This window comes from Oncorhynchus mykiss, chromosome 19 (genome assembly GCF_057628025.1).
Source record: "Oncorhynchus mykiss isolate SJ-2025 chromosome 19, ASM5762802v1, whole genome shotgun sequence".
In the NCBI taxonomy this organism is placed as follows: Eukaryota; Metazoa; Chordata; class Actinopteri; order Salmoniformes; family Salmonidae; genus Oncorhynchus; species Oncorhynchus mykiss.
In genome coordinates, this window is record NC_143040.1 from 24,600,218 (window position 1) to 24,617,873 (window position 17,656).

Genomic DNA, 17,656 nt, shown 5'->3' on the forward strand with positions numbered 1-17,656 from the left:
GTTTGTGATGCTTGTTGCAATGCACACAGGGTGGTGTGAGTAGATAAACATAAGTCATTTTCTGTTCTTTTGAGTTTTGATGGTGAGTCTTTTCCCAACAAAGTGATGTTGTAAGTTATCCTGCATGAGTTTTTGTGCCTAATACATTACGTTATTACAGGTGTCAAGCTTATGGGCATTTGGCAGCCGTGTGTAGGGAGGTTCCTAGGTGTGAGAAGTGTGCGGAAGGGCATGAGACAAAGGAATGTGTATCATTGGGGAAAGTAGTGGTATGTGTTAATTGTAGGGGTGCCCATGGGGCTAGGGATCAGAAATGTCTAGTGTGAGAGAGGCAGGTTGAGGTTTCCAGGGTCAGAGTAGTGCAGAAGTTGTCATTGGCTGAGGCAATGAAGAACATAGAGGACGATGAGTCAAGGGGGAGGGATCCTGAGGGGAGGCGTGTGAGTTGTAGATCTGTACCAGTACAGAGTGATAAACCAACAAGTGATATGTTTCAGTTATATGGTGGTGTCCCATCCTTTCAGCCTGTTGGCCTGGAGTAGGACTAAATCGATTTTAAATAGTGGAATATGTAAAAAAAATTAAAAAATGTTTGTGTGAGTGTAGTGTTAGATGGTAGGGTATTTCTTATTAAACAATTGTTTAAAGCAAAGTATAAGGCAGTTATACTCCAGTCTAGTAGGTGGCGGTAAGGCAACATTTACTGAAAGTCAACCGCCGTTAAACTTCATCAAAGAAGTAGTAGTAAACAGAAGTAAACAGTGACCAATAACCATTTCCACGTTAGCGGTTTTATTGTTATTTAGAAATGTATTAACACCATGGAACTCAAAACTGACTAATTTAACAGCACAGCATTACATACTTACATCAGGTAGTTTTTAATTCGCGTTGGAGACAGGACTTGGTTGATAGATGTTATTTAGCTAGCTAGGTAGCCGCTAACAATAATGGCTAACTGTATGGTTTTTCACACTCAAATAGCCTCCATCATGGAGGTGTTAGCGAATGCAGCCGTGGCAGAGATCTGTAAACTCGTAGACGACGACTATGCAGTGTTCCGTTTGGAAATGTCTCAAAGCCAGAAAGAAAACAGGGCATTGCGGAGGAAACTACAGCTATTGGAACTAAAGGTGGCACGGGAGCGCGTCCTCGCCAGTCGTCCCAGTAGTGTCAAGATCCTCGACCGATACAGAGGAATGGCAAGAGGTACATTTTGCATAAATTGTCCAGTTCCCCTCTGCGCACGTGTTTAGATGTTACCCAGAATTGTGACTTGGTCAGTTTTTGGATAGTATGCAATAGACGGGTTGGTTGTTTAGAGTTTTTCCTGGTCAGGTAAAACTCTGGGTCCTATTCCTCGGCTATGACAAAGTATTGTTATAGATAGCTTCCCTTTTCATCTGTGTTATGACTATAGGGCTTGGAATTTTTTGGGGTCATGTGAATTGGAAACACTCCTGGCCTAAGGTGGATCAAAACCTTTAAAACTACCACAAACCTTGTTATTATTCATTCTGAATCAGATATCAAAAGAGACAGAGAAGACAACTTTAATGGACACCATGCTCTGTATTTTAGTGAACTACTGTAGCAGGGCTGAGCGTTGTGCAAACAATGGTTACAATGTCTTTAAATATTAATTTCACTCTATACACAATGTTAAGCAGACAGGTTTGAAAGTCTTAATTTAATGTGAAAACCTAGTTGTTCATCTAATTACATTGCTCTTCTGCAATTATTCATTCTGTAATCTTTATGTAAGGCAGGGTTACATTTAACACTATACACAATAGACTTTGTAACAGTTTTTATGTGTAAGTCATACAACCACTAACCTTGTGTTTTTGTCCTGGACTCCATCTGTCCCACCAGGTTGGTGGTTGGTTTCCTGGTGCTCACTGTAGGAACTGATTGCCTGTAAAATCCATATATTCAATCATTATATCAACTACTTTCTAAAGTTTAATTTAAAATAATATCCCCCTTTTCATTAAGTATAATTTATTTAATATCACTCAATCTATTGCACTTTTCTAACCAAACCTGCATTACCAGTTCATATCAGTAAGTTGGAACCAGTTCAGGGAACAGAACAGAAAACCGGAAAATAACAAAATTATATTTCATAGGTTTAGAAAGGAACCATATAATCCGGTATTTTTCTTTGGTTCAAACCAGTTCAGAAATGTAGTTTACCGGTCTGAACAGTGGAACGGAACCCCCCAAAAAATGGTTCTGTTCAGAACGAAACAATTGGAAAATTACTTTGGTAATCAAGACAGGCAGCCATCAGGGCGTCAATCTCTGTATTTGCGAAAGTTATGGTGGTGCTAGAATCCATCAACTCTCTCTTTCTGCATTAGCTATGCATCTGTTATGGTTGGACAAATGTGTTCACATTGTCTGTGTAGACTGCTCTGTGGTGGAATTTGTAGGTTTTTTACTTTTAAGGCCGGGAAATTTGCTCTGGAAACATTTGAATAATCACCAGCAGTTGAAATAAAATGATATGCAAACTAACATTACTGGACTAATAAACTGGCTGACTAACCTTTTCAGAAACTTCAGTATCCCTAAGCCTTGGGTAGCAGCAGCAGATCGTTTCATCTTTATCCTGTGCCAAACTTATTTATTCCGTGAGTCTAAATCAGGGGACGCAACTTTCACTGGGGGCGGGGGGACACGTCCCCACCACATTTTGAAATTGCATTCCCCCCCCCAGTTTTATCATTGGAATGTGATACAAAACGAGGCAACAGTGTGCTTTAGGACCATGCGGACTCCTCCGAGCGATCGGGTAGGCTGTTTCTGGAACAAAGCCTATTCCCCCTTAGGAGACTGAAAAGATTTGGCATGGATCCTCAAAGTTCTACAGCTGAACCATTGAGAGCATGGTTGCATCACTGGTTGCATCACTGCCTGGTATGGCAACTGCTCAGCCTCCGGCCGCAAGGCACTACAGAGGGTAGTGCTAACAGCCCAGTACATCACTGGGGCCAAGCTTCCTGCCATCCAGGACCACTATACCAGGCGGTGTCAGAGGAAGGCCTTAAAAATGGTCACCCTAGTCATCGACTGTCCTCTCTGCTACCGCACAGCAAGCGGTACTGGAGCGCCAAGTCTAGGTCCAAAAGTTTTCTTAACAGCTTCTACCCCCAAGCCATAAGACTCTCAAACAGGTAATCAAATGGCGACCTATACTATTTGCATTGTCCCCCCCTCCTCTCTGCTACCCTGCTGCTACTCTGTTTATTATCTATGCATAGTCACTTTAATTCTACCTACATGTACATATTACTTCGACTGACCTGTGCCCCGGCACATTGACTCTGTACCGGTACCCCCTGTATATAGCCTTGCAAAAAAAATGTTTTACTTAACACTTCTTTTTCTTAACTGCATTGTTGGTTAAGGGCTTGTAAGTAAGCATTTCACTGTAACATCATATTCGGCGCATGTGAAAAATAAAATTTGATTTGGAGTGTATCTGACTGGATAAATAATAATAAAATAAAAAAAGTTATGCCCCCCACTTCTAAAAACCAAAGTTGAGCCCCTGGTCTAAAATAATATTAACGTTAGCTTCTGGAAGCATCTATATATCGAGCTAATGTTATCAAATCAAATTAAAGTTTACTTGTCACGTGCGCCGAATACAACAGGTGTAAACTTTACAGTGAAATGCTTACTTACAGGCTCTAACCATTAGTGCAGAAAAGGTATTAGGTGAACAATAGGTAAGTAAAGAAATAAAACAACAGTAAAAAGACAGGCTATATACAGTAGCAAGGCTATAAAAGTAGTGAGGTTACATACAGACACTGGTTAGTCAGACTGATTGAGGTAGTATGTACATGTAGATATGGCTAAAGTTACTATGCATATATGATGAATAGAGAGTAGCAGTAGCGTAAAAGAGGGGTTGGCGGGTGGCGGGACACAATGCAGATAGCCCGGTTAGCCAATGTGTGGGAGCACTGGTTGGTCGGCCCAATTGAGGTAGTATGTACATGAATGTATAGTTAAAGTGACTATGCATATATGATAAACCGAGTAGCAGCAGTGTAAAAAGAGGGGTTGGGGGCACACAATGCAAATAGTCTGGGTAGCCATTTGATTACCTGTTCAGGAGTCTTATGGCTTTGGGGTAAAAACTGTCAAGAAGCCTTTTTGTCTTAGACTTGGCACTCGGGTACCGCTTGCCAAGCGGTAATAGAGAGAACAGTCTATGACTGGGGTGGCTGGGGTCTTTGACAATTTTTAGGGCCTTCCTCTGATACTGCCTGGTGGAGAGGTCCTGGATGGCAGGCAGCTTAGCCCCAGGGATGTACTGGGCCGTACGCACTACCTTCTGTATTGCCTTGCGGTCAGAGGCCAAGCAATTGCCGTACCAGGCAGTGATGCAACCAGTCAGGATGCTCTCGATGTTGCATCTGTAGAAACTTTTGAGGATCTGAGGACACGTGCCAAATCTTTTTAGTTTCCTAAGGGGGAATAGGCTTTGTCGTGCCCTCTTCACGACTGTCTTGGTGTGCTTGGACCATTCTAGTTTGTTGTTGATGTGGACACAGAGGAACTTGAAGCTCTCAACCTGCTCCACTACAGCACCGTCGATGAGAATGGGGGCGTGCGCAGTTCTCCTTTTCCTGTAGTCCACAATCATCTCCTTAGTCTTGGTTACGTTGAGAGATAGGTTGTTATTCTTGTTATTGTTATTCTCTGACCTCCTCCCTAAAGGCTGTCTCATCGTTGTCAGCGATCAGGCCTACCACCACTTTTGTGTCGACTGCAAACTTGATGATGGTGTTGTAGTCGTGCCTCCCCATGCAGTCGTGGGTGAACAGGGAGTACAGGAGGGGACTGAGCACGCACCCCTGTGGAGCTCCAGTGTTGAGGATCAGAGTGGCAGATGTGTTGCTACCTACCCTCACCACCTGGGGGGCGGCCCGTCAGGAAGTACAGGATCCAGTTGCAGAGGGAGGTGTTTAGTCCCAGGATCCTTAGCTTAGTGAAGAACTTTGAGGGTACTGTGGTGTTGAACGCTGAGCTGTAGTCAATGAATAGCATTCTCACGCAGGTGTTCATTTGTCCAGGTGGGAAAGGCCAGTGTGGAGTGCAATAGAGATTGCATCATCTGTGGATCTGTTTGGACGGTATGTAAATTGGAGTGGGTCTAGGGTTTCTGGGATAATGGTGTTGATTACCAACATTACCAACCTTTCAAAGCACTTCATGGCTACGGACAGGAGTGCTATGGGTCTGTAGTCATTTAGGCAGGTTGCCTTTGTGTTCTTGGGCTCAGGGACTATGGTGGTCTGCTTGAAACATGTTGGTATTACAGACTCAATCAGGGACATGTTGAAAATGTCAGTAAAGGCACCTGCCAGTTCGTCAGTCCATGCCCGGAGCACACGTCCTGGTAATCCGTCTGGCCCCACAGCCTTGTGTATGTTGACCTGTTTAAAGGTCTTACTCATGTCGGCTACGGAGAGCGTGATCACACAGTCGTCCGGAACAGCTGATGCTCTCATGCATGCCTCAGTCTTGGTTGCCCCGAAGCGAGCATAGAAGTGATTTAGCTCGTCTGGTAGGCTACTGTCACTGGGCAGCTCGCAGCTGTGCTTCCCTTTGTAGTCTGTAATAGTTTGCAAGCCCTGCCACACAAGACGAGTGTCGGCGCTGGTGTAGTATGATTCAATCTTAGCCCTGTATTGACGCTTTGCCTGTTTGATGGTTCGTCGCAGGGCATAGCAGGATTTATTGTAAGCTTCCGGGTTAGAGTGACGCACTTTGAAAGCGGCAGCTCTACCCTTTAGCTCAGTGCGAACGTTGCCTGTAATCCATGGCTTCTGGTTGGGGTATGTACAGTCACTGTGGGGACGACGAACTCGATGCACTTGTTGATAAAGCCAGTGACTGATGTGGTGTACTGCTCAATGCCATCGGAAGAATCCCGGAACATGTTGCAGTCTGTGATAGCAAAACAGTCCTGTAGTTTAACATCTGCTTCATCTGACCACTTTTCTATAGACAGAGTCACTGGTGCTTCCTGTGGTGCTTGCTTATTTCCTTATACAGCTGACTGAGTGCGGTCTTAGTGCCAGCATCTGTTAGTGGTGGTAAATAAACAGCCACAAAAAGTATAGCTGAAAACTCTCTAGGCAAGTAGTGGCCTGCAATTTATCACAATATACTCTACTTCAGGTGAGCAAAATCTAGGGACTTCCTTAGATTTTGCCTTCGGTTGTCACATTTTTGTGAATGAGGTAGTATACCTAATAAACTTGCCGGTGAGTGCCTTCAAGTATTCATACCACTTGGCTTATTCCACATTTTGTTGTGTTACAGCATTAAATCAAAATGGATTTAATTATAATTTTTTCTCACTAATCTACATACTACCTCATAATGACAAAGCGAAAACAAGTTTTTGGAAATTTGAACAAATTTATTGAAAATGAAATACAAAAATATCTAATTTACATAAGTATTCAAAGTCAATACTTTGTAGACTTACCTTTGGCAGCGATGACAGCTGTGAGTCTTTCTGGGTAAGTCTCTAAAAGCATTCCTCACCTGGATTGTGCAACATTAGCTAATTATTAAAAATGGTTCAATCTCTGTCAAATAGGTTGTTGCTAGACAACCATTTTCAGTTCCATAGATTTAAGAAAATTAAACACAGCCACTCAGGAACATTCACTGTCTACTTGGTAAGCAACTCCAGTGCAGATTTGTCCTTGTGTTTAAGGTTATTGTCCTGCTGAAAGGTGAATTAATCTCCCTGTGTCTGTTGGAAAGCAGACTGAACCAGATTTTCCTGTAGGTTTTTGCCTGTGCTTAGCTCCATTAAGTTTATTAACAACAAAAAATCCCCTGTCCTTAACGATTACAATAATTCCCATAACATGATTCAGACACCACTATGCTTGAAAATATGGAGTGGTACAAAAACTAAATTGCTTTGCCACATTTTTTTGCATGATGCATATTTTTGATTCTGTACAAGCTTCCTTCTTTTCACTCTTGTCATTTATGTTAGTATTGTGGAGTAACTACAATGTTGTTGGTAAGCGGTTTTCTTCCTCTCTAGCAACCGAGTGAGTAAGGACACCTGTATCTTTGTAGTGACTGGGTGTCACTACAAAGGGATATTCAATGCCTGTTTCGTTTTTTTTACCCTTCTACCAATAAGTGCCCTTCTTTGCGAGGTATTGAATCTGTGTTTTAAATTCACTGCTTTGACTGAGACCTTACAGATAATTGAATGTGTGGGGTACAGAGATGAGTCATGTTAAACACTATTATTTCACACAGTGTGAGTCCATGTAACTTATTATGTGACTTATTTATGCTTGAATACTTATTACTTTTTAAATGTAATTTGTTTAAAAAAAATCCCCAAAACATAATTCCACTTTGACATTATGGGGTGGGGCACTAGTGGATGGGGCCCCTAAGTGACCGCTTATGCCTGTGTCTGGGCCTGATGTAGCACTTCCCCTGATTACTTAACTATCTTGCAAAAAATGTATTTACTAGGCAGGTCAATTAATAATGAATTATTCTAACACAGAGACACAATATAACACAATATTATATTCTAACCCAATTCCTATTATCATATTCTAACCAGATTCTTGATTTACTGAATTTCCTATTGTCATACTCAATTAAAATAATGTAATGCATGGAACATAATCAATCAATCAATCAATCAATAAATAAATAGTATGTCAAGAAGTTATGAGAAGGGACATCCTTGCCACTTGTAGACAGTGTCAAGTGTACAATATAGCATTGGGCATTGACAGTACCTAACTTAACTACCCGTTTCCCCCAATCACTCTCTCAGGTGAAGCACATCTCACTGGAGGCCATAGGAGCTTTGTGAAGCCAGCGGAACACAACACATGGAGAGATGACCAACCAATCACTGTTGATGAGGGGAGTGGAACCTCAACCCAGCACGTTATTGTGATAGAGGTTAATGTCATAATGTAACATTAACAATGACAGTACATCAAATGTGGCCCATTTTTAATTTCAGAAAGGCTCCCCTCAGCTATTCATATATTTGCAATAGGGGATTTTGATACTTCAATACCACATTGTTATCCAATTCAACTCATGTACCGATAATAACCTCCTCTCTTCTTGTCAGTCTGCAGAGGCTGCAGGTCCTGGAGTCAAGCAAGAGAGATCTGAAGGAGAGAAGGACCCACGGCACAGCAGAGACATCCAGACTGAAACAGCGGCTGTAGCCCCGGAGGACCTTACCGCCGCGCCCCAGGCCAGGACCAGACACAGCATCTTGGAGGTCAGTGGAACGCCGAACGCCGTCCTCAAGTCAGAGACAGACACCAAGACTTTAACTGTAACACACAGGCTCTTACACACAGGATCTGAACACAGATCAGAACCAGAGAGACTGAGCTGTCCAGCTGCTTCCGGTTCAGAGTACCTACCAGTATTTCGCCAGAGGATGGGTCATTCCCGTGGAGATGGTGACGCGTTAGACACTGGCGTTGATGATCTGTCTTGTTCTTACGCTACAGAGATGGACCCTGGCAACATGCCCTTGGGTTTAGAAACACAGACTGATCTGTCTAGAGGGAAATGGAACCGGTACAGTAGTAGTGTATACTCTGAAGGTTGTCTAGATAAGATAGGTGAGGATTTAGTTGTAGATGAAGTGACTGTAAAATTGGAGGGCAACGTACCTCCCACATGGAATGGTCACCTAGGAGACAGACACTCGCAGGGCAGAGATTTCTTAGACTACAGGGAAAGCTTAGAGACAAATCAAAATGTCGCCACCCACTCCCCTTTCCACGTGTTCAAGGATCGCGACCCAGTGTCCACGTTGATGGCACCTTCCGATTCACACAGCCACATCCTTTTCGATCAGGTATTAAACTCAAACGACAGAGCTAGAGCCCAGGCTCAGGGAGAAGGAGCCACATCAGGCAATAGTAAAGAGAAACGGTTCCTCTGCATGTTCTGTAACAAAGGCTTCAGCTGCCCGCAGAAGGTGGAAATCCACAAGAGGGTCCACACTGGAGAGAAACCCTTCAGCTGTACCCAGTGTCACGTGCGCTTCGCCCAGGCTGGTGACCTGAAGAGGCACCAGAGGGTCCACTCAGGGGAGAAACCCTACAGCTGCCCCCAGTGTGAGAAGCGGTTCTCCCGTCAGGACCAGCTGAAGAGGCATCATATGGTCCACACGCGAGAGAGGCCGTTTGCCTGTACGCACTGCGGGAAGAGGTTCTCAGAGAGGAGCTACCTCAGGATACACCAGCAGAAAAACCATTCCACTCAATAGCTTCTGACATTTACATCAAACACTGCATTAAAGACAAATGTATATTTTCATGGTTGTCAGCAGAAAAGGTCCACAGATATATTTGGAATAACAGATTTCAGTGTAGAATATTGCATCCAGACATTGTGTATATACAACATAAGGCATATATAAGCCTAAAGTCTGATACATATTGTGTTTGTACTGTGTAGGCGAAATGATGTTCACAAATGTCTATTTCATTACTTCTGTTAAACTACAAAATGTTGTTCCAATACATTTTTAATTAGAAAATGTATGCAAGTTATCCATTTTCTGTTGATGTGTTTGTGGTTTTCATATATAGTGTATTTAAAACTGGTTTATGTTTAATAAACACAAAATGGGACTTTTCATTGTAAGACTTTCATTGAGACTCTCTTTAGTATACATCACATCTGATCTCACCCTATTCTGTATGAACCCAACAGCACTTTATAACCAATATACACTTAAATACACTTACACACTAGTTTGTCATATGATGACTTTTGACTTATCATAGCTGACTCATATTTACCCACATCATATTTATGTCCTCCATGATGGGTTTAACAACAATAAAGTCATTCTGTATCTACAGTATATGACTCAAACGTAGTGGGGATTGGTAAACACTCCATGTTGAAAGTGTTTTTATCTGTGTGTGTGTGTACGTACCTGAGGGAGTGTATGTCTGTGTAATCTGTATCACCTCTCTTCCAGGAGGAGGGTCCAGAGGTGCTGCTGGTGAAGGAGGATGGTTGTGAGGAGGGTCTGGGGAACACTGAGGGGAACATGGTCATGGAGGACAACCAGACTACACCTCCTCCTGAACCCACAGAGGAACCAGCTGAGCTGCACAGGACCACACACAGTCTCACTGAGGTGAGCCCACTGTAAACTACTGTCTGAATGGTTTTTCCTTTCAGATCCTAATGAATTAGACTATGTAGACAGAGAAGGACCTGATCTTCGAGATCAGCACTTCTACTTTGAGACTCTTTCTATGTAAGGTCCCAGGTCTAGATGAATGTTGTCTTAAGTGTGAGACCATACGTTTGAATTATCAAACCATGAAAAAGTGTAAAGTAATCAAATCAACTAACAAGTTTCCAAAGTACTCAAAGCAATCCCTCATTGCCCAATCAGAAGGTGCTCCATAGCAGGGTGCTCATATCAGATTTCTTGATCCAACATCCTCTCACTCTGTATCTCTAACAGTCAGTAGACATGGAAGATGGGAAGCCTGATCTGCTGCTGGTCAAAGAAGAGACAATAGAAGACGAACCAGAGAGCATTGACCTGAGTGGACTAAAGATGGGGGAGCAAGGTAAGGGAGAAATAATTATAGCATAGAGCAACTTATGTTTGCATACAAAAACACACATCTTAAAACTTTTTTGGGATAGGGGGCAGTATTTGGAAGTTTGGGGTGAATGAGGTGCCCAAAGTAAACTGCCTGTTACTCAGGCCCAGAAGCTAGGATATGCATATAATTGGTAGTATTGGATATAAAACACTCTAAAGTTTCCAAAACTGTTAAAATAATGTCTGTGAGTATAACAAAACTGATATGGCAAGCGAAAACCTGGGGAAAATTCATCCAGGAAGTGGGATTTTTTTTATGTGGGTACTTTTCAATTGAATGCCTATACAGTATGTAATGGGTTAGGACCCAGATTGCAGTTCCTATGGCTTCCACTAGATGTCAACAGTCTTTAGACATTGTTTCACCCTTGTATTCTGAAAAATGAGACCATTTTGTAAGTGGACTGTAGAATGAAGCAGCGCTGGTTTGCGTGTGACCGATTGCGCGCCCTTTGTTGTTTTTCCTTTCTATTGAATACGCTATTGTACGGTTGAAATATTATCAATTATTTAGACAATAGACAACCTATTGTCTAACGATTAATTATAAACATCGTTTGACATGTTTCAACAAACTTTATCGGTACTATTAGGATGTATTCGTCTGCATGTTGTGACCTCCTTCAAGTCAGTGGATTACTGAACAAAACGCGCCAACAAAACAGAGTTTTTGGGATATAAAGAGGGACTTTATCGAACAAAACAAACATTTATTGTGTAACAGGGACTCTTGTGACTGCAACCAGATGAAGATCATCAAAGGTAAGTGAGTAATTCTATTGCTATTTCTGACTTTCGTGACTCCTCTACTTGGCTTGAAAATGTTTGTATGCAGATAATTGCATGGTATGCTTTCGCCGTAAAGCCTTTTTGAAATCTGACACAGTGGCTGGATTAACAAGAAGTTCATCTTTAAGCCGATGTATAACACGTGTATCTATTATGAATGTTTATTATGAGTATTTCTGTATTTTTAATTTGGCGCTCTGCAATTTCACCGGATGTTGTCGAGGTGGGTCGCTAGCGGAACGCCTATCCTTAAAAATTAACTTGACCAGGTAATTGATAAAGAAAAACTCCATCTGTAGCGTTTTCTCTGCCATGTTTGTAAAGTCCATTTTCTAACCTCCTGCAGGTGGTTGGCTGGAGGCTAACAGAGGAGACTGGGCGGCCGTCTTAGATTTCCAGATCCAGATGGGTGCAGCCAAGGGCCCAGGGGACAACATTACCGAGCAGGCCAGGACCAGAGGTGACATAGTGGAGGTCAGTGGGTGGGACAGCGTCCTCAACTCTGGGCTGGGGAACAACAGTGTTAACCAGAAAAAGACAGTCGAACACAAAACAAAAACCAAACTTAAGTCTCCATGACAACAGACTGGCTGAGACCAGGGTGAGGCGTAGATTTGGTCTGCGGGGACAGGGAGGTGTCTGTATGCGGGGGGGGGGGGGGGGGGGGTGACTGACTTGGTTATTTTTGTATTATTGCAGAGACTGAGTTTCCCTCATCTCAGTCGAACCAAAGCATATTTCCTTTTTGAATCAACACTTATGGACATTGTTTCATAGTAAACTCCAATGGCTCCATATTGTTAGGTACTTGACAGTGGTTAACATTTTATAATATCATGTCATGCTTCTGTGTGTACAGCAAAGAGTTTCTTATTCCTTTATGCATTTCTGTACAATTTGTGTTTATAGTCTGCAGTCCATGAGGACCAGCTGATGTCTGGTGTTGCTGACGGAAGAGACTGGACATCTGAGGTGGGTGGTCACAAACCCTGGCCCCGGATCAAAACCCTGGATCTGGAGCCATCACTCTTCCTTCCCGAGTCAGAACTAGGACCCAACCGTGAGGGACAGGGACTCCACCACAACCACTACACAGAACACAACCAGTGGACAGGTGGACTGAACCACCTCAGTCCTGTTGGTCATCAGAGAAACAGAGGCTCCAGTCTGCAGTCTGGGGCTGATAGAGATCAACCCTCCTGTTCCTATGATACAAACACCACAGTATCCATGATGAACAGAGCAGGTCACCCTGGGCTTCAGCCTTCACAGAGAGTGATGGGAGCCCCCCCTGGTGGTAGTCTATCAGCAAGTCTGTCTTCTCCTTCAGGGCCTCGTCCAATGCCTGGTGACTTGGTTCATAGAAGGCCTGGGCCTGGGTCTAGCCTTCCTCACTTACCTCAGGTTTACCCCACCAATACAGACAGGGTCAGGATGGGCGTTTACCATAAGAGGTACCTAGCCTATAACACAGCACACAATTCCAACAACACCCAAACAATGGCTAGAGGTCAAGGAGGGAGCTCAAAAACTCTTGCTTCTACCTCCTCTGGTGTCATGGGGTCACAATGTGGGAGGCCGAGCATTAGGTCGGACGCCGACAAGCCGTACGCCTGCCCCACATGTGGGAAGCACTTTGCTGAGGCAAGGTATGTGAAGCAGCACCAGACTGTTCACACCAAGGACAGCTTCAATTGCAAATTATGTCACAAGAGCTTCTCCTTCCTGAGTAGCCTTATCAGACATAGGAGTGTCCACAATGGGAAGAAATCGTAGCAGTGTGTCTTGAGATGTACATTAGGTGATATCTGGGAATCATTCTTTATCTGACATATTATAGTTATAATGTTTAGTGTCTTGGGATAAGAGCGTAATTAACCACATACCCCTTTAACTTTGAATTATTTAAAAGGCTTGTGTTAACTGTTTTTTAGAGAGATAGTAAACCTATGCTAGAACAAGTATGTATAGTTCAATATTCTCTGGTCTGATGAAACCAGGATTGAACTCTTTGGCCTGAATGCCAAGCGGCGCGTCTGGAGGAAACCTGGCACCATCCCTACGGTGAAGCATGGTGGTGGCAGAATCATGCTGTGGGGATGTTTTTCAGTGGCAGAGACTGTGAGACTAGTGAGGATCGAGGCAAAGATGAACGGAGCAAAGTACAGAGATCCTTGATGAAAACCTGCTCCAGAGCGCTCAGGACCTCAGACTGGGGCGAAAATTCACTTTCCAACAGGACAATGACCCTAAGCACACAGCCAAGACAATGCAGGAGTGGCTTCAGGACAAGTCTCTGAATGTCCTTGAGTGGCCCGGCCAGACCCCGGACTTGAACCCGATCGACCATTTCTGGAGAGACCTGAAAATAGCTGTGCAGCTACGCTCCCCATCCAACCTGACAGAGCTTGAGAAGATCTGCAGAGAGGAATGGGAGAAACTCTCCAAATACAAGTGTGCCAAGCTTGTGGCATTATACCCAAGAAGACTCAAGGCTGAAATCGCTGCCAAAGGTGCTTTAACAAAGTACTGAGTAAAGGGTCTGAATACTTGTGTAAATGTGATATTTCAGTTTTATATTTTTATTAAACTAGCAATAATTTTTAAAAAACTGTTTTTGCTTTGTTATTATCGGGTATTGTGTGTAGATTGATGAGGGGAAAAAAACAATGTAATCAATTTTAGAATAAGGCTCTAATGTAACAAAATGTGGAAAAAGTCAAGGGGTCTGCATACTTTCGGAAGGCACTGTAATGCAAAGCTAGAATGAAAACAGGGAATTGCGGCGGCAACTACAGGTACCGGACCTGAAGGGGGCATGATAGCGCGTCCTCGCCAGTTGTCCCAGTACTGATAAAAAAATATTTTTCTGGGTGTGCGCCAGCTCATGTTTTTTATTCTAAGACAATCGACCGATACAGAGGAATGGCAAGAGGTACATTTAGCAGAAGACAGATGAATGGCAAGAGGTGCATGTCACGTTCTGACCTTAGTTCTGTTATTATATCTTTGTTTTAGTATGGTCAGGGCGTGAGTTGGGTGGGTTGTCTATGTTCGTTTTTCTATAATTTGGGATTTCTGTGTTCGGCCTAGTATGGTTCTCAATCAGAGGCGGCTGTCAATTGTTGTCCCTGATTGAGAATCATACTTAGGTAGCCTGGTTTCACTTTTGAGTTGTGGGTGTTTAATTTATGTCTTTGTGTGTGTCGCCAGACAGGACTGTTTCGGTTTTCATTCGTTCACTTTATTGTTTTGTATTTCAGTGTTCATTTTGATTTATTACATCATGAACACTTACCACTCTGCGCATTGGTCCTCCGATCCTTCTCGCTACTCCTCCTCAGAAGAGGACGACGAGATCCCTTACAGTGCATTTTGCCCCATTCCCCTCGGTGTATGTTAATTTAGATGTGTTAACCACATATGGGTCTTGGACAGTTTTTGTAAAGTATGCAATAATTCACCTGATTACTTTATCTTGCGCAAAGACACTATCATATTCTAACCAGATTCTTGATTTACTGCATTTCCTATTATTTACCCATTGAAAACAATACATCAATCAGTAAATAGTATATCAAGAAGTTATGAGAAGTGTTACCTTACATCCTGGCCAATTCTAGACAGTGTCAATAGTGTACAACATACCGTTGAGCATTGACAGTAGTTAACCTAACCAGCTTTTACCCCAATCACTCTCTCAAGTGAAAGACATCTCACTGGAGGCCACAGGAGCTTTGTGAAGTCAGTGGGACACCATACATGGAGAGATGACCAACCAATCACTATTGATGAGGGGAGTGGAACCTCAACCCAGCACGTTACCGTAGAGGTTAGTGTAATAGTGTTGCATTAAATATGAGTTACTTTGTAAATCAGATGTGGCCCGTTTATTTCAGAAAGGCTTCCCTCAGCTATTCATTTGTTTACATGTACATCTTTATCTATCTGCCATAGGGGAGTTTGTGAGACTTCACCAAATCAAATAATATTTTATTGGTCACATGCACGTGTTTAGCAGATGTTATTGCGGTTGTAGCGGAATGCTTGTGTTTCTAGCTCCAACAGTGCAGTAATATCTAGCAATTACACAACATGTACACAATACACACAAGTCTAAGTAAAGGAATGGAATTAAGAAAAAAAAGTTTGGGGTCACTTAGAAATGTCCTTGTTTTTGAAAGAAAAGCACATGTTTTGTCCATTGAAGTAACATCAAATTGATCAGAAATACAGTGTAGACATTGTTAATGTTGTGAATGACTATTGTAGATGTAAACGGCTGATTTTTTATGGAATTTCTACATAGGTGTACAGAGGCCCATTATCAGCAACCATCACTCCTGTGTTTCAATGGCACGTTGTGTTAGCTAATCCAAGTTTATAATTTTAAAAGGCTAATTGATCATTAGAAAACACTTTTGCAATTATGTTAGCACAGCTGAAAACTGTTGTGCTGATTAAAGAAGCAATTAAACTGGCCTTTAGACTAGTTGAGTATCTGGAGCATTAGCATTTGTGGGTTCGATTACAGGCTCAAAATGGCCAGAAACAAAGACTTTCTTCTGAAACTCGTCTGTCTGTTCTTGTTCTGAGAAATGAAGGCTATTCCATGCGAGAAATTGGCAAGAAACTGAAGATCTCATACAGCGCTGTGTACTACTCACTTCACAGAACAGCGCAAACGGGCTCTAACCAGAATAGAAAGAGGAGTGGGAGGCCCCAATGCACAACTGAGCAAGAGGACAAGTACATTAGAGTGTCTCGTTTGAGAAACAGATGTCTCACAAGTCCTCAACTGGCAGGAGGGGGTACTATGGTGTTGAATGCTAAGCAATAGTCAATGAACAGCATTCTTACATAGGTATTCCTCTTGTCCAAATGGGATAGGGCAGTATGCAGTGTGATGGCGATTGCATCGTTTGTGGATCTATTGGGTCGGTAAGCAAATTTTAGTGGGTCTAGGGTGGCCAGTAAGTGGGTCTAGGGTGGCCGGTCATTGACTACAACATTTAACACCATAGTACCCTGCAAGCTCATCATTAAGCTGGAGGCCCTGTGCAATTGGGTCCTGGACTTTCTGATGGGCCGCCCCCAGGTTGTGAAGGTAGGAAACAACATCTCCACTTTGCAGACCCTCAACCCTTAAGTTCCTCAGCATACACATCACAGACCAACTGAAATGGTCTACCCACACAGACAGTGTGGTGAAGAAGGCGCAACAGCGCCTCTTCAACCTCAGGAGGCAGAAGAAATTTGTCTTGTCACCCAAAACCCTGACAAACTTTTACAGATGCACAATCGAGAGCATCCTGTCGGGCTGTATCACAGCCTGGTATGGCAACTGCACCACCCTCAACTGCAAGGCTCTTCAGAGGGTGGTGCGGTCTGCACAACGCATCACCGGGGCAAACAACCTGCATTGTCGGAACTAGAAGCACAACCATTTCACTACACTCACATAAACATCTGCTAACCATGTATGTGACAAATACAATTTGATTTGATTTAGCAAGTGACATCAATAAGGGATCATAGCTTTCACCTGGACAGTCTGTCATGGAAAGATCCAGTTCCTTAATGTTTTGTACTCAGTGAATACTTTTGCCTTCAGAAAGTATTTACAACCCTTGACTTCCACATTTTGTTGCGTAACAGCCTGAATTTAAAATGGATTAAATTGAGATTTTGTTTCACTGATCTAAACACAATACCCCATAATGTCAGTGGAATTTTGTTTTCAGAATTTTTTACAAATTACAAAAGAAAAGCTGAAATGTCTTGAGTCAATAAGTATTCAACCCCTTTGTTATGCCAAGCCTAAATAAGTTAAGCAGTATAAATTTGCTTGGCAGATCACATAAGATGGATGGACTCCCTGTGTGCAATAATAGTGTTAATAATAGTGTTAACATGATTTTTGAATGACTACCTCATCTTTGTACCCCACACAGACAATTATCTATAAGGTCCCTCAGTGAAGTTGTGAGAATTTCAAGCACAGATTCAACCAAAAAGACCAGTGAGGTTTTCGAATGCCTCGCAAAGAAGGGCACCTATTGGTAGATGGGTAAAAATAAACTAAAGTAAACATTGAATCTCCTTTTGAGCATGGTGAAGTTATTAATTACACTTTGGATGTTGCATCAATACACCCAGTCACTACAAATA

General features: G+C 42.7%; 1 protein-coding gene across 1 annotated transcript; it reads left to right on the forward strand.

Moving 5' to 3' along the window:
- Positions 1-705: 705 nt before the first annotated feature.
- LOC149975135 (uncharacterized) lies at positions 706-14,096 on the forward strand. Its single transcript, XM_090210548.1, has 7 exons — positions 706-1,209; positions 7,859-7,989; positions 8,168-8,323; positions 10,052-10,213; positions 10,550-10,658; positions 11,832-11,959; positions 12,395-14,096. Exons 1-7 carry the CDS (start codon positions 951-953, stop codon positions 13,259-13,261), a joined length of 1,812 nt encoding a protein of 603 aa, XP_090066674.1. The 5' UTR covers positions 706-950; the 3' UTR covers positions 13,262-14,096.
- Positions 14,097-17,656: the final 3,560 nt, after the last annotated feature.